The sequence below is a fragment of the Maylandia zebra genome, linkage group LG14 (assembly GCF_041146795.1).
Source record: "Maylandia zebra isolate NMK-2024a linkage group LG14, Mzebra_GT3a, whole genome shotgun sequence".
Classification (NCBI taxonomy): domain Eukaryota; kingdom Metazoa; phylum Chordata; class Actinopteri; order Cichliformes; family Cichlidae; genus Maylandia; species Maylandia zebra.
This window is the reverse complement of record NC_135180.1, coordinates 31033692-31052264: the sequence shown is the minus strand read 5'-3', so window position 1 is coordinate 31052264 and position 18573 is coordinate 31033692. Positions and strand designations below refer to the sequence as shown.

General features: G+C 39.2%; 1 protein-coding gene across 2 annotated transcripts in view; it reads right to left on the bottom strand.

The window, feature by feature from the left end:
- The window catches only part of b3glcta (beta 3-glucosyltransferase a), an 83105-nt gene that overhangs the window by 24603 nt on the left and 39929 nt on the right, over positions 1–18573 (bottom strand). For both annotated transcript variants that reach the window (XM_076873342.1, XM_004560615.4), the window contains exon 4: positions 9786–9895. In XM_076873342.1, coding sequence (XP_076729457.1) covers positions 9786–9895 — 110 coding nt within the window. The remainder of the gene's footprint in view (positions 1–9785; positions 9896–18573) is intronic.

Genomic DNA, 18573 nt, shown 5'->3' with positions numbered 1-18573 from the left:
CACTACACTATATGCCAAATTTTTAGCTAATACCTTTTTCAGGATCACCTTATTGGCGCAAAAATACAAATTTTTTTCCTGTCAAATTGTATTATCTTTGGTATTTTTCATAGATTCAGCCAAAGAAATGGGAACAAATGTGTTTTTGGCACAGGCTGCAAGTAACAAAATGCCTAAAAATACTATTTCAAATTGGCTCTTTGCTAAGTTGTCTGTTATGTGTAGAAACAACATGAGTGGCTTTTTTTATGTCTAAATAATTCATAGGTCAGCATTAAGTGGATTAACGAAAGAAAAAAAAAAAGGTCAGGTACAAGGAGTGGACTGAAAATAAATGAAAAAGCATCCAGTGTCCAAAGACAAACTTTGAATACCTTCAAAAAGCCCTGAGAACTCATGCTTAAGACCAATTACAAGAAAGTATAGCTCCTTAGACGCTAAACATGAAAAACTGAACTGTGCATGACCAGCTTTGCATAATACTGTACTGTGTACAATTCTGCAAATCAGACTGGTGTGTTTTACTGTTCTGCACAGCACAGCTACTGTTTACTATTAATTTCAGTAAATCAATAAGTAAAGAAGTCAATGATTTCACAAAAATATTGTCACTTTGATGAATGCATTTTTTAAACTACTCTGCTTATAATTGGGTTTTTCAAGTATCTGGGTTGTGTTGCACATTAAAACCTCTCATCATACTTTCATGAATCTGGATATGCTCATTAGAATATTCCAAATTAAATCATCATGCTGAAGTTTTCCCAACAACGATGGTGAGAAATCAGGATATCAGAACGCATGACATTTCTGTCTTTTGAGATGGTCACTGTATCAGATCAGTTGACTGTGGCATTAGAAAAAACATGACGAAAAAACTATAAAACTAAGTCCAGAGCTGCTGCTGCTGCTGCTACCTCCTGTCCTTACACTAAAATATATACTTTGATAAGAAAGAAATAAACAAGAACAGGATATTTTAGGATGCGTACAGTGCCTACAATCCCTTCTAAATAAAAATTTCCTTTTGAGTGGCCAGAGCTGAGAAATTGTGTGAGGATTGTCTGAGAGAGCCAAGGTTTCATTTCACACTGTGAGGAAAACAAAGCAGCAGAGCGTAAGACCCTGTGGTTCATTACAGCATGGTCCACTCATCATGCAGGAAGTCAGGGAGAACAGTCTCCTCTGAGTCGTTCTGTCTAGCGGCAGCATGTTTGATTTAGCTGATGAGGCCGACACTGTGTATACATATTAATCCTTATTAGTCAGCTGAGGTTTATTATCTCTAACCATATTACACACGTTTACTCTTAAAACGATCACACGTCTGACGTCTGCCATGTTTTATTAAACTGTTCTCTACTTGACATTTACACTATTGCTGTTCCATGAAAAAATAAAGGGGAAAAATAAAATCAAAGACGCATCATCTTCAGATAATAATGCAAATTCACAACGAGGGCTTTTTCTTCGAAGAGCTATCGAAATTCTTTTGATAAAAGAGGCATTCAAGAAGACCAGACAGTTTTATAGCAGTTGGGTGCGAGCTGCAAACTGCTAATCAAAAGATAAGAGCCAGTCCTCACGAGGACATGAACAGGACACTGATTGCTTGCTGACTGGGAAGATAATGGGGGTCAGTGGGACCTGGCTGTAAAACAGTCATAAGAAGCTTTAACCAATAAGGGCTGGAGGAGAGAAAAAAGATCCAGAAGCCACCTGTAAAAATAAGGACTGCAGTTGAAAAGAAAACCCATTTTTCATACAAACAAATTTTCATCACTGTGGCTTCTTATACGCATGAATTGCTATTACAGTGATGAACAGGAAAGCATTAAAAACATGCATATTGCAATACTGCTGGTAAAGGTTTTAGTTTAATCGCATTTTGCTGTAGTCTCAGCGCGTCTCTGTGGATATAAGCATTGGCTAAATGACAAAAACACTATAAATGTAATGTGAATTTTCCCAGAAGGCAGAATGTCAGACTGTAGGAACATGGGCTGTGAACCGACACAGAATGCACAAGTTCCTGTGTGTAAATCAGTGCAACACAACCTTTAGGAGTCCAATGAGGAAAAAACAGAAATATCAGAAAGTTTCCAGTTAACTGACCCTGAAACTTCACATAATTAGAGAAACAGTGTGAGCTTTTAATTATTTAATTATCTAAAACAACATTTTGCCCACATCCAAACTTCATTACCAAAACTATCCAAGGTTATCTCTTTTCTGCATTGTCGTTGCTGTGTTTTCAAAAATGATTTATAGATATTTTCATGACAGTTTTCTGTTCCACAGAACTGTATACATCTAAAATAACAATAAACAGCAAAAGTACAATCTTAGCAAGTCTCTTTGGCTTTGATGGCTTTCTTTCACTGTTTCTATAACACCCTGTAAGACTGTTGGAATTATAAGATTTTCTGTGATGTGCCTCGGAGGTGTGACTGTAGCCATAGACAGCTGGTTATAACTTATGTTTGGCTTGGGATGATAGGCTGGCAGACAGTAATATCAATTGGAGTTTACATTTTATCCATGCTATTCGAACACCTTTTCTGCTTTTGTTTTGGCATATTTTTATTCTGACAGCAATTCAACAAAACAGGATCCTGCAAAACAGAAGCAGCTTGCACAAAAACTGGCACTTGATGATTTTAAGAGCTATTCTAAATGAAAATATAATATGTTAACTGAAATTGGACCTCAGTAATAGAGGCTAGAGCTCTCTTGGTGATCATTTAGTAACTACTCATGGTGAGGGACAAATGTGCATTCCCTAACAGAAATGTGTATACTTTATCACTGGTTGAGGAAAGGGGTTCCTCCAGATTTCTTTTTTCAGGACATTGTGTTCTGTGTCCTGATTGGCTGTAGATCATTGTCTATCAATCTCGTGCTGTGTCTCCTGTACATTACAGAATGCGTCCAGCTTGTCAAATTTACATAAATCTTCGATTGCTAGCAGTATGACTCTGAAGTGCTGTACTGTATGTTTGTAAGTTTCTCCCCAACAAACAACAATGTTGACGAAATGTTTTGCACCATCAAAGGCACCAGCCGGTGCCTTTGGTTTCATTCTATAATGCTGGACTTATTTTTCTACGATGGTTTGAACGTGAGCGTTTAAACAAGAGAGAAAAGTGTGAAAATGTTCATGCCTGTCTGAGAAAAGCATATAAAGTGTGTAGTGAAGGGTTTTAAAACCTTAAAACATCTATAATAATTGTAAAACATAAAGTTGGCTACTTTGCGAATTTCACCTATCGCGGGTTATTTTAGAACGTAATCCCCGCGATAAACGGGGGACCACTGTATAGTGCTTTTCTAATCTTACCTAGCACTCAAGCTACCTAGCACAGGTGAAACTGGTCTCAACGAGGTATATGATGCTGCACCGAAAAGCTCCTGCAAACTAGAGATGGACCGATCCGATATTACGTATCGGTATCGGTCCGATACTGACCTAAATTACTGGATCGGATATCGGAGAAAAATAAAAAATGTAATTCGATCCATTAAATATCACGAAAGCACCTCACAAAACTTGCAACACGCCGTAACTCACCTCAGAACGTTAGCACGTTGGAGCAGTATGCATCACGTGATAGAGCGCTGTGGCATGCGGGACCTGTCGGTGGTCTGGATAGCATTTGGAGCTTAGCTAGCAACCCGGCATTTCATCTCCAACAAAGTTATCCCCGAGAGAAGTAAAGCAAGTGTGTAAGTCCATCTCTGAATGTTTGTAAAGCATTCCTGCGTTAAGCTTAACAAACCATATATGGAGCAACTGACTCTTCTTGCTGCTACTTCAATCATGAAACTGCTTAATGATCAGCTGATCGGCTTTTCTGTCGTGAGTCCATCTCTCTTGTTTGTTTTTGGCCCACTTTGCACCAGAAAGAGGAAACCAGCGGCTGAACAACAGCAGCACGTTTAAGCTTGATAAGCTGTTGTTAGAATTTATTTAATATTCATTTTGTACACCAGGAGCTGACGTCGGTCACTGTGCAGGGGCGGATCTAGCAAAGTTTAGCCAGGGGGGCCGATAGGGCATTAACAGCGAAAAGGGGGGCACAAAGACATACTTTTCTTTCTTATTCTCATTTAAAATGTCAAGCTGATGTAACCCACATAAAAATAAAAAGAACTGCACCTATAACTAAATCGGAATTTCAAATTCCAACCGGAGCGTGTCCATGAAGGCATCGTGACGCGTCGTGACGCACGCCACGCCGCGAGTCTGCACGTGCCTGTTGTGACCAATCACATTCGCGAGGCACCGATATATGCCTTCCGGGTTGTCGTCTCGAAAAGACGCGGGGGAGAGGCGTTAGCGGATGGAAGCAACAGGTACGTGGGGCGAGCGCTTTTTGCTGTTTACTATCTTGACTTGTTTTTGAATTAATTGTGGATTGCGTTCAACAGTATTTTGATACCGCCGCGGGTAGATGCGTGGGGGCTCGTATGTGACATCGCACGTAGTGAATGGTGAGTTGAGCCTGAATGTCTGTTTGTATTTGTAACCTGTATCAGTATGCTAGTGCTATCAGCTGATGGAATAGCTAAGGCTGAGGCCTACTACATTACTACTACTCTCACTTTACGTGGCTGTAGTTTTGTTATTTGAGATTGTTATTTATTTTAATTTATTACAATGGTTGGATATGTATTTGTTGTATATTGGTATTTTCTCATGAACTTTATTGTGTACACTGGAACTAAAGCTAGCTTGGGAAATTTAGATGAATTTTGCTAATAGTGGTCCTGTGATTATAGTGCAGGCTAGTGGTGCCCTGGAGAGACCACAGCGACACCACTACCTTGGATGGCGAGCTAGGCCCAACGAGCCAGAACCCCAGCTACAACTTCCTGCGGTCTGGTAGGAGGCTGCTGCGGCCTACACTCTCCCCCCCTGGTTTTCAGTCCCCCAAATCTTACTTTCGAGATCTCAGTCTTGGAATCTCAGTTCTGATCATCACACTTCCAATTTCAACCTGTTACAGACTGTCATACGCGTTGGACTTATATCAATTATGAAATAGCAACTTTATGGACATTGTCTGCCGGGGGTTGGAGGAGGTTGCTGCACCACTGTGCAGCGGATACTTTACAAGCTTGAATTATGTTTTATCTTTTCCTGTCTGCAGATTTGTAAATATTGGTATTTGGTAATTGCACTTTATTTTCACTATAAATAACTGTAATCACAATATCTGTGGTTGTATGTTTATTGTACTTCACTCACCTCCTAGAGCCGAATCTGATATCTTCTGAATTAGCCCAACTACTCATAACCAACATAAATTATTTTAGCTTATGTACTTGCTACACTTTTAATAAATAATTATCTGACACCCAAAGTTTTAATTTGATGTAAAATGAATAGAAGTCAATTACTGTATATAGTAACTATTAAGTCTAATTTAAATACCCTAGTAAGCTATAGTACTTTTTCCTTTGGGAAGGTACCATCTGTGCAGTCTGCAATTTTGTTGAAGAAAGATGTTGAATCTATTTAATATTTCTTGAAAAATAATTGATTTCTGTGCATTTTTTTTTCACACTGCATCAAATTAAGGTTGATTACGTCGATTAAGCGTCATGAGGTGGAGCGTGAGGGGTGGTTCCCTATTTTTTATTTATTTATTTTTGTTGATGCTGGGAGTTGGAACCCTATTAGTTAGGTTGCTTAATATTTACGCTAAGTACTCTTTAAAATACCAGAATAGGGAGGATGGTGTAGGTTTAAGTTTATTAGATTGATCAGTATTGCTGAACTATGAAATATTTTTTTTGCATACAGGTATAACAGAGTAGCTTTAGTGTAGTTGTTGTTTTAAACTTGAGTATGAACTTATACAAAATGCAGCAAGATATTTAAAAAAAAAAACAGTTTTGTTGATTAAAAAACACTATATCGGATTCATATCGGTATCGGCAGATATCCAAATTTATGATATCGGTATCGGTATCGGACATAAAAAAGTGGTATCGTGCCATCTCTAATACAAACTACTGGTGCTACAGTCACCAGTAGTTTGCAGTTAAGTTGGCATCTTTTATACAAACACTTGCAAGCACTACTGTCAAATGTGTGATGCAAACTGGAATTAGAGAATGTTCACCTTCAAAGTAAAACTTGCAATCTGAATTGTGTTGGCTGTAGTGGTATGACACAACTGTTACTCTGAAGGCCAGTCAAAGTGTGTTTATGTGGCACTCAGTGAATTAAAATGGTGAGTGTTTGCAGACAAGTCAGCGTCTTCCTAACAAACTACAGGGGACCGCAGCAATCCGCTAGTGACAAAAGAGATTTCTGGTGCAGCTCTTTGCAAACAATTTCCCCAGTGAGCAAAATTCCAACCTTCACTCGCTGCCAGTCAGTCAGGATATACACTTACTGCCATAGGCACTGGTCAGACTCTAGGGGTGTGTGACTGAGGCCTTACTTGGATGACTACTGTAGATACCTTATTAAGCTATGTTTAAGTCTGTCCGTTTATAGAGATGAACAGAAAAACAAAAGAGTGAAAGAATGTAAATTCTCATTCATGTCAGGAGCAAAAGTTTAGCTCACTTTTTGTGCTCTGAGATCCTGGTGGATGGATGGGTCAACACAGCGCCAAGTTTTTATTATGGAGCAAACCACTGCTCCTTCCTCTCCTTGCTCTAACAGTAGTTATCGGTAGTTGCTTTCATCACTGCCACTATCACTCCCTATCATTAACCAACTACTCAAAGATGATTGTGCCTGGATTTATCCAAACCTAAACTATAGCAGCTTCAGATAAGAAAATGTTTTTTTCCATTAAAAACAAGAGATTTGTCGCAGTGAAGTAATTTTTCTTTGTCAATTTTAGCGTTCAATTAAAAAGGAATTTAAAAAGCTGTGCTATTACAGATACAGATGTCCTTGATTCATTTAGTGGACTTATTAAATGAGAATTATTTTGCTGATTAAAATTAAAATTAAATGCACAAGCAAAAGACTACATTTTATTAAGTCATGGAATTAAAAACTGAACACGGTAAAGGTAAACAATGAAATAAAAGGTTTTAATGAAAAAGAAATGCAAGTATAAGAGGGAAAATTGTTGTTCCCATTGTCCTCTCTCCCCCTTTTTGCATTTGCATTTTTTTCCATCTGATATTTCACGCTTTATAAATTCTACTAGATTTTAATTTTGGGTTAAGTAATGTTTCATACAGACCCACATTAAATTTTAACGTGTTAACGTGTTGAATATGCAGCCTTTGTGTAACAGCAGCATTCATTCCCCGTGAGCTTTTTTTTGTGCATTTCAATCAAAATTCTGGTTTATCACAAATCTTATAACTCTTTAAAAAGCTGTTAAGCCTTTACTGATGTGTCTTTAAGAAGCTGCCGGCTCTGAAATTAGTTTGTGTAATTGCATTCAACAGATGCTAAAATGCCAGTCATCTCTGAGATCTCAAATGCAAACAGAACATGATGTGGCAAGTCTGTCTCGTCTCATAAAACGTGATGTGGATTAGTGTAACTAAATCTCATCGTGACAAGTCTTGTCATCTTGCATAAACTGAGGCCACTGTTTATTACAGCAAACATATTTTTAAAGTGTACCAGCTATTAAAGCATGCAAAAAAAAAAAAAAAAAAATCTGACCTATAAAAATTTAATTAGACATTAACTCTAATTTCTTATTTTTGGACTTTGTAATTCTTGTGGTGTAGTGTGCGCCTTTGGGGTTGTTTTCACACAAAGATGAGACAAAAAAAGAAGACAATACAGGCTCCAGTAATTTTCAAGGGAAGGGTTTAAAGTTGTTGCTGAAAAACTGATTGCTTTTTTAAAATGGGAACAGACTTTTTTGAAACACTTCAGTTGGGTTTTAGAGTAAACCACAGCACAGACACTGCACTCCTTAGAGTGATGATTGCCAGTGATGCTGGAAAATATTTATTGAAATGCCTTTAACAATGTTAAAGGCATTTCAATAAATGTCTTTGAAATGTATTATTATTTAGCATTTCTGGTCCACTTTTTTTTTTTTCTTTTTTCTTTTTTTTATAAGACTTTTTATTTTCATTTTTTAAATTGAAGACGAACAACAAACAAACAGAAACAAACAATAAAAGACATTTACAGTTATGGGACAGAGTAGGTATCATCAACTAGCCAAAGCTTGACTGGCCATTATGACAAAAAAAAAAAAAAAAAAAAAAAAAAAAAAAAATATATATATATATATATATATATATATATATATATATATATATATATATATATATATATATATATATATATATATATATATATATATATATATATATATATATATATATATATATATATATATATTCTCTCAGGAACACACTCTAGTGTCTTTATCTTTATGGTCCACTTTTAAAGTGATTTTATTCTTATTACAGGATAGGTCTTTTAGTGTAAAACCTGGCAATTCATGGTCATCCTCTATAAAAATGACCCATGGAGTACCTCAGGGGTCTGTCCTTGGACCTTTTTTTGTTCTCTGTACATGTCACCCTTGAGGTATGCCATCTGTAGATATAGTGTGAATTTCCATTTCGGTGCAGATGACATGCAGCTGCACATCTCTTTAAACCCCAATGACATTCATCAACTCAACATATTTTATCCATGATCAAATACTGGATGGCACAGAACCTCCTTTAATAAATATGACTGATGTAATCTTTACGTGAATCTTTATCTAGTGGTCCTGATGGAGCGCAAGCATATACGACAACACATCATGGGTGTTTGTCCATGAATTTTGGCAAATATTTTGTCACTTGCGACAAAGCTCCTTGGCTTGAACAGGCATGTCATCTCTATTGTCTCCTGATTCTTTATGGAACTCAGGAGACTCACCAATATCAGTTCAATTTCTAAAACTCCTTATACACATGTTTGGGTCAAGAAACTACAACAAACTAAACTACAACTTGTCTATAATTTATTTTTAAAAACGCCTCTCTCAGCTGAGGACGAAGGGTGACCAGGCTTTTCTGATAGGACACCCACTCTCTGAGACAACTTCCCTAAGGAGATCAAATTGACACACTCCCGGTCTTCTTAAATGTCTCTTAAAGACATGTTTTTAGAAGTGGGCTTTCTCGCTGCTTCCACTTTGAGCTAATTTTATATCATCTATCCATCTGTCCATCCGTTCACCCATCCATTTTCTTCCACTTATCCACTTTTGCTGTTTTCATTTAGAATTAAATTTTTGTGTTTTAATTGTCTTGTGCTGTAAGGTTTCCCTCTATGTATAAATTTCTTCTTAAATGTTTTGTTACATTTAGCTTGTATTGTTTATTAATTTATTTATTTATATTACTGTGGCAACACGAATCAGAAAAAATGACTTGCTCTAAATTCGGCACAGCTAGTCAATACTCTGGATACAAGATACACAGCATTGAGCAGGAGACTGAGACAATATTGTTTCCAACTCAGTGACTAAAAAGTACTTTACAGGTTAATCTGAAACTACCATGAATTATATAATACTAATATTTAATATTTGATCTGATGAGCAATGAGTAACGTTGCAACTAGTAAACAATTAGCAAAGTGTTTATGTTTAAACCCCTTAGTGTGTAGATTTTAAATGAAAAATGAGTTTAACTGAATGTTATGACACCCTGCAGCAACATAAACAGAAAGAACTCATATTCAGATGAGACTGATGCTGAAAGCTGATGTCATGATCAACACATATTTATACTAAAATGTACCACCATAGGAAAAAGGCGTGCACATTGAGTCTTACCTTTGTAAAACCGCGTGCCTGCTTGAGCAAATCCTCTCTCCGTCTTTCTGCCTGCCTCACATGGAAGGTGTTGCTTTGACTCTGGATGACGAACACTATCTCCCGCAGGTCTGGAGGAACACAAAGGACAAAAATGTGTGACAGCTCACATACTGTGAAAAAGGATCATGGCAATCGATGACCTTCTGCAAGCAAGGCAAGATAAGAGCCACAGCCTGAATAACAGAGGTGACTTTTGCTAATATCCATTACTGGCCTGGTGATAATAACCAGGACATCAAGAGCTTAATTGGCTTGGGGAGAGAGTATGTAAATGTCACATCCCAGACTGTTTTAGTTAATAAAAGATTAGCAGTCAGAAGTCTTTCTCTGAGGTGCTGTAACACCCAAAGGTTGACACAGCCCAGCTGTTCATTTCTAGCTGGCTTACACAACTGCAAAATCAGTAGAAATAAGTATTGTTCCAGCAATGTTAAGGCCAAGGTTAGGAGAAAGTGACTAGCTCAACAATGTCCGTTTGAAATCTGCTAATAGAAGCTATAGAATAGAATGCTGACCAGTGGAACTCTGGTAGATGTTAACTTATATATTATGCTTTGTATGTTGTTCAGTATATTTCTATGCAAAACAAGAGGAATTTCAATACACAGCAGTATATTCACAGTTTAAACCAGGGGCGATTCTAGGATCAGAGCTTTGGGGGTGCTGAGCACCAGGAGAGCTGCCCAGCCAGGCAAGATAAACTTTACTTGTCACAGAGACCTCGTCTCTGTCAGTCCCTGCATCCCTAAATGTCTCCAGTTGTCCTGAGTTTTCTCTGACTGTCTCCTTGGTGCATTTAAACCCCTGTTCCTCCCTGTTCTCGTTGTCTGTTGTCTGCATCTCCGTTATCAGTCATCATAATTTTACCATCTCTGTGAAAGTCTGCAAATTTCTTTATCAAATCATAAGATTCTTAAATTCATCAAGTCTCTCTGTGCCTGGGTCCTCGTCACAAAACAGGAGATCACTGTTTTGTACATTTTAACACAATTTAATGAGCATATGTTTCAGCCAGTACCTTTTGATTAGCCTTGTCTCGTGGTTTCTTGCCCTGTGGTAATCTTTATTCTGTTTTCACTGAGATATTTGAATGCTAATCAATAAATCAATATTCAATTCTAAAAAAAAAAAAAAAAATTAATCCCCACATTTGTGAAAGAAAAGCAAAACACTTTTTTGAAAAGTCTGTAACAAAACCATCAAATCTGATAAAGGTTATTTAAATGCTGCCAAAGAAGAATGGATTGGAATAAAAAAAATAAATAATACATATCCTAACCTTAATTACTGGGGGAGAATAATGAATGATGCTCATAGTGAGTAAAAAGTAAACTGAATACATTTTTTGGACAGAGATTCACTTTTAAAGTATATGTATAATATAATACAGATACATAAAAATACACTCCAAAAATAGAAGAGTCCTTTAAATGTACAAATGTACAAAATATTAATTAAAAAAATTATAAAAATGGAGGCAACTGTGCCTATGGTACAATGTATGAAAAGATCTTTACTGCAGATACTAATATGGCTCTGCAGATTTTTTATTTTATTTTAATCTATGTCACCTTCACCTTCAGCAAATCTATCACTGAGTCCATGTGAGTAAATTGGTGACACACCTGTGGATGCATATAAGGCAAAACACAGAGCCTGTTTCTGTGAAATGGGAAAATCAAGAGATATCAACCAAAACACCAGGAAAAGAATTGTGGAGCTCCATAAGTGTGGCTCAATTTTGAATACAATTTGGTGCCATTTACAATTAAGAAATACAGATAGTTTCTCTCTTTACTCTTAAAGTTAACAAATATGTTTTTTTATATTTATCAACCTAAAAAAAATAAACATTTAGTCTGATTTGATGTTACAATTAAAAAAGTGTTTGTGTTTTTATCTGAAGAGTATGTAAATATCTGGTTTCAACTATTATTTGATGATGTTGGTGTTTGGTTTGATTGTCAGCACAAAGAGGGAGAGAGAGGAACAGAGAGAGAGAGAGGAAGGAACAGAGAGAGAGAGAGAGAGGAACAGAGAGAGAGGAACAGAGAGAGAGAGAGGAACAGAGAGAGAGAGAGAGAGGAACAGAGAGAGAGAGAGGAACAGAGAGAGAGAGAGGAACAGAGAGAGAGAGAGGAACAGAGAGAGAGAGAGGAACAGAGAGAGAGAGAGAGAGAGGAACAGAGAGGGAGAGAGAGGAACAGAGAGGGAGAGAGAGGAACAGAGAGGGAGAGAGAGGAACAGAGAGAGAGGAACAGAGAGAGAGAGAGGAACAGAGAGAGAGAGAGAGGAACAGAGAGAGAGAGAGAGGAACAGAGAGAGAGAGAGAGAGGAACAGAGAGAGAGAGAGAGAGAGGAACAGAGAGAGAGAGAGAGAGAGAGAGAGAGAGAGAGAGGAACAGAGAGGGAGAGAGAGAGGAACAGAGAGGGAGAGAGAGAGGAGCAGAGAGAGAGGAACAGAGAGAGAGGAACAGAGAGAGAGGAACAGAGAGAGAGGAACAGAGAGAGAGGAACAGAGAGGGAGAGAGAGAGGAACAGAGAGAGAGGAACACAGAGGGAGGAACAGAGAGAGAGGAACAGAGAGGGAGGAACAGAGAGAGAGGAACAGAGAGGGAGAGAGAGAGGAACAGAGAGAGAGGAACAGAGAAAGAGGAACAGAGAGAGAGAGAGAGGAACAGAGAGAGAGGAACAGAGAGGGAGAGAGAGAGGAACAGAGAGAGAGGAACAGAGAGGGAGAGAGAGGAACAGAGAGAGAGAGAGGAACAGAGAGAGAGAGAGAGAGAGAGGAACAGAGAGAGAGAGGAACAGAGAGAGAGAGGAACAGAGAGGGAGAGAGAGAGGAACAGAGAGGGAGAGAGAGAGGAACAGAGAGAGAGGAACAGAGAAAGAGGAACAGAGAGAGAGAGAGAGGAACAGAGAGAGAGGAACAGAGAGGGAGAGAGAGAGGAACAGAGAGAGAGGAACAGAGAGAGAGAGAGGAACAGAGAGAGAGAGAGGAACAGAGAGAGAGAGAGAGAGAGAGGAACAGAGAGAGAGAGGAACAGAGAGAGAGAGGAACAGAGAGGGAGAGAGAGAGGAACAGAGAGGGAGAGAGAGAGAGAGAGAGAGAGAGAGAGGAACAGAGAGAGAGAGAGAGGAACAGAGAGAGAGAGAGAGGAACAGAGAGAGAGAGAGAGAGAGGAACAGAGAGCGAGAGGAACAGAGAGGGAGAGAGAGGAACAGAGAGGGAGAGAGAGGAACAGAGAGGGAGAGAGAGGAACAGAGAGAGAGAGAGAGGAACAGAGAGAGAGAGAGAGAGAGAGGAACAGAGAGAGAGAGGAACAGAGAGAGAGAGAGAGAGGAACAGAGAGGGAGAGAGAGGAACAGAGAGGGAGAGAGAGAGGAACAGAGAGAGGGAGAGAGAGGAACAGAGAGAGGGAGAGAGAGGAACAGAGAGAGGGAGAGAGAGGAACAGAGAGAGAGAGAGAGGAACAGAGAGAGAGAGAGAGAGGAACAGAGAGAGGGAGAGAGAGGAACAGAGAGGGAGAGAGAGGAACAGAGAGAGAGAGAGAGAGGAACAGAGAGAGAGAGAGAGAGGAACAGAGAGGGAGAGAGAGGAACAGAGAGGGAGAGAGAGGAACAGAGAGGGAGATGGAGAATGAGGACAGAACAGAGGTGGAACAAGAGCAGGTGAGACACACATGTTAGTCAAATGGTTGTTTACCAAAAGTATCACCGTATCATAGGTACTCATGTATCTCGTACCTAGTGTTTCTTTTTAGGTTTGTTATTTTTCAAATTCTACATTTATTAAGTTATGCAGGCTTGTTTGCACAACAAGGCTAAATAATTATATGAACTTTTCTCAATCTAAATAGTGGACTTTGGTAGACTTAAAAAACAAGTGTAGTGCAGGTCTATGATGATTTTTAGTGCTACTATCATCTAGTTCTGATTCTGTCTTGGTTAAGTTCTAAGTAGTCCTGATTTTGAACTGTTGTAGTCCTGTTTTAATTCTGGATCAGTTCTGGGTCTGGTTGAATTGGGTGTTAGTCCGCATGTCTTGATAAAGCCCCAACTTTGTTCTGCCTCGCTGCTTAATTAAAAAGCTAGTTTAAGGTGTCCTGCATATGTGATATATATATTTTTCCCTATATGAAGTCATTCTTTTTTGAACAAAACTCAAAACAGAGCCTATTAATCTTTCAGTCATTTCAACCCCCCCTTCCCCAAATCCCACATGCATACTATCCTTTAGGGCTAAGCCCCGGGTGTGTCAAATGTCTGCCTCCGCCTCTGATGCTGACAACATCTTTAGATTCTACCTTTGTCGTCGACCCAGCTAGCTGCCGTTCCTCTTCATTTGAAATCTATTTACAGGCTAGTAATAGTGACACAGCTCAGTGAAGAATGACATTGGCTACACAAAAAAGTCCATATAAATCCTGTGGCTCTCACGACCACTACAATCAAACTGAGACCAAAGGACCAGAGGCAGGGAATAAAAAAAAAAAAAAAAAAAAACAACTAAAAAAAACCTGTCATTTTATCCAGCTCTGTACAATTACAGCTGACAACTCTTAAATCCTGTAAGCTGTCCATCACATCAAATAGAGTCTGCAGCACCTGGCTGGAATGACTGACTGTTACAACTGAAAATCTTCTCAAGGATTTAAAGCTCAGAGGTAGGTGAAGTAAGAAGGAGAAACTGGGGAGGTGTAAGAGTTATGGCCGGCACCTCAGAAACTTTGGACGTGCAGGGTTCTTGTGTACACGTTTACTTATTATGAGCTCAAACAAACAACACAGTCTGTGCCAAATAATTCTAACGTGCTTTATCTGTGTCCATTAGTTACTTATTTAAACAGAATACAGTCATAGAGAATACACTGCGTCTTGAATTCTAATTACCAGCAGGAATTCTCCAACAATGCTTTCCCAGATTTGTGAGAAAGTGTATTTTTTTTAGTCTTTCAAAACAAATAAGTAGCAGTCACCACTGACAGGTCTACAGTCTTCCCTTCGGAACAGTTGTGCGAGGAAAAAAGGGGAATGGCGAGTGCTGACATTGGCAGGATTAGATGGATTGCCTCCACCTCAATTACACTACTTGAACCTATTCCCATACTGAGTTTGGATATTAGCATCGGGGTCAGGGACAGACACTATGTCAGAGTACAGTATCTGTGTCAAATCTTTTTAATTAAGTGTCGGTGGGTGTGTCGCTGCTTTGCTCAGCTCATAACAAAGATCCCATTCATCCTGGAGCCCTAGTAATGGGGGAGATTACTTGCTAAATCTCAGCATGTCCATCTCCCAACAGATCTAACCTCCACTGAGCTGAGCTTACATAGTGAATACCCCTACACCACCTCTAAATGTCCTTCTGCTGAGTTCGCTAAATGAATGTGCGTGTACGTGCGTGCGCCTATGGTTTCACATAAAGCAGTGCATTTTAAAGCCCCAAGTGAGGTACCATTCTCTTGATACTGCACAGTACAGCAATAATACCAGCTGCAGGAGACTAACAGCAAAATCAGATAAGCAGTTTGCCAATCCCTCATTGTGTAGATAACACGTACCCCTACGTCAAAGCAAAGGAGAATGAGGGGTAAAAAAAGAAACTAATTAAAACAGAATTCACTGCTCTCGAGTCCACACTAATGGGTTTCGATTAATCATCAAACAATGGAGAGAAAAGGGGAAGAGGAAAAATCCTGTTATAGTACCCCTCTTCCTTCGTCTCTTTTTTTCTCTGTCCTTCTCCTTTCAGGTAAAAATCACCTTTGTATACACTCTCGATACAATCGATACATCTACCTTTACGTAATTATAGGACCGAGATTTAAAACAATGCCTTCGGCGCTAGCACTTTTCACTGTGGAGGCAAGATTATACAGGGATGCCTCTAGGCTTAGATCTATATAGATTTAACTTGAGAAAAAGTTACGTGTTTTGTAAACGCACTGTGTGTGGTTTGTGTTTGGAGGTTTGCGGCTAGGTTGAGGTTGCTGGTGTGATCGCTCACATGTACGATTTCTAATTGATTGCTATATTGTTGCTGGGTAATTGTGCCAAGAGAGTCGAAGTGCTGGAGATGGTTGTTAGTTGTGCTATCTGACAAATGGGAGGTATTTTTAGGCCCTATTACAGCGGGAATGTCTGACTGTTTCAAGGACAAAAAGAAAAAAAAAAAAAAGAAGCTCGGCATGATTTTCTTACTCTTCACAGCATCCTGCAAAGTTAAAAAAGCATCCAAGTAGCCCAGTTTTCCTCTTTCCTTTCCTTCACATGTAATGCAGTTTTGCACTATTTAAATTAAGTACCAAGCCTGCTTTTTCTTTAACAGTTTCTAGTGTATTTAGATAGGATGTCAGATGTTTTCTTGGGTGTTTTTGGTCATGGTCATAGCTTTCAGAGTAACTACGCAAGTTTGACAAGTTGCATTTAATGGTTGTTTGGATGTGCTGCTTTCACAGCTGTCACAGAAAAAGTGCTATTAATCTTAGCAGTAGTAGCTGTATTAATAGCAGAATTGCCAGAGGTGAAAGTATGCAATCAATTCATCTATTTAATAACAGGCCCAAGATGTGACGTTGCACCCTGGTGCAAAACACACAACACAGTGCTTTTTTCTGCAGTTAAATTAAATTATCAAAGGATCCCTCTTGGCTGAAAATAATATGCCTTGAATGAAAGAGATTGAAGGTTCCTGAGGAGATGAAGCCAATGCCCTAGTCCCCTCGGTGCAGATGATTTTATTTTGCCAGGTCGATGGAACTAGAAAGCAGTATTCGTTTATCTCCCCTCGTTCAGCATTCCACAGAGGCAACTCCATAGAAAAAAAAAAAAAAAAAGGACTGTATCAGCCTTGAAATATATTGGATGAAATGAAACACTGGAGAATTCTGCCTCCTCCTCTCTCTCTGATCTGATGCTTTTCTCAATTCATGAAACCACTCTTTAAAGGCCATCACCATCTGATCTGTGGAAAACTCCACAGGGAGGCTTCGAGTCTCGTGTGTACTCACAGCTTCAGCATCTCTGCGCATAAGAGGGTATGATCAGGCTGATTAAAGAATCAAGGCTGAAGTGTTTGTATTTCTAGGTATGCACACGGAAAGGAGGGCATACAGCGAGAGAGAGATACACGGCTGTATATAGATTGTGTTCTTCTAGTGGCCTGGCCGTGCTGTGTTGTCGCCTCACTGACACAAATCAATAGTGACACTTCCTTAGAGCAGGATTGCAGATGTTGCCAAGTGGCAGCGGAGCTGAGAGCCCACTGACCTCTAGGCTCTCCTGCAGCTCTGTCATTTCCATCAGTGTCACAGAGCAGGTGTGTGTAGTCCGTGGAACTGTCACAGAAACATTTCATCTCAGCCCCGAGTATTTCCATCTCCGCAGTCAAATAAACACACGTTCGAGGCAAGGGGCAGCAAACATATAGAAATATGCTTGTATGTTTGGGAGAAGATGGAAATCAGATCCATAGTGCAATTTCAATGACAAAAGTCGGCTAAGATCTAGAGGGATGGGCTTCTGTGGAGGGGGCCATTAGGCTGTTGTGGGAACAATACCACTGCCATGACAGATTCAGAGCCCTTCATTGCCAGCACATAGTGAGAGATGACAGAGGATGTCAATAGCTCATTTCCATACTCAGCAGGCCAAACCCCCCATCCAGCAGCTGATTGTGCTGCTGTAAAACCTGCTACACTCCAGTGACTCACATCATTGGACTCCCCGAGACAAGATGGCCCAGAATCATCTATCTCCCAAAAAATCCCCTCCATCTTTCCCTTCCTCGTGTCCAAAACGCAAGAGACAAAATTCAATCGAGCAAACTGTGTTGCAGTTTTCTGTCCACACTAACCATGACCACCAATACCAACCAGGTCCAGGATTTATTATTCAAAATGAATACACCCTCTTTTTTTTTTTTTTTTTTTTTCGGTTGAGTTTTAGGAATAAAAATTATTTACCTTCTTGAAAGATGATAATCTAGTGTGGCAAAGGCCCCTGCTGTAAGTAAAAATGATTTTCTATCACCCATCTTCCTCTATTAATACATACTTTTAATTAGCCTGCACAAGATCAATAGAGAGCATGGTGTATTTAACTTTTAGCTTACTGCTGAAAAGGTCAGCATCATAAATATCTCTCAATAAAACACAGGGAGGAAAATGCCAAAGTGGGGAACAACAGAAAGGGAGCGGAATGAGGAAGAAAGCCAGCAGACAACGATAGGGAGTCACTTGCATTGAAAAACAACAACAACAACAAAAGACTGGAAAGGAAAGACTGTGCATGAAGTAGAAGCAAGATGGGAAAGCCAAGAAAGGAAACAAGCAATCTTTTATAAACATTCTCTTCAAGTAGTAACACAGAAACACACAGAAATTACAACATGTAAAAGGACAGGCTGAAAAAAAGCTGCATCCAACCTGTGATAATCACACTCATTAGAGGTTCTCTGGAGTTCCTGACTCCATGGATAACTCTGCTAAAGACTAATGAGTGCTGAATGCAAACCTTAAACCTCACTTAGAATCAATAATTCAGGAAGCTCAGGCAATTAACGCTTAACAGATTCCAGGTTTTGCTTATGAATCCCATTCGTTACCCATTAAAGTACCGAATGAGTAGAGGATGGATTTGATATCACTTTAAAACATTTTTTTTCTAATTTCTGTAAAGCTGAATTTTTGGGAATATGTTTGCTTTCATATCTTATTTGGCAATATATGCCACGACTGATTGC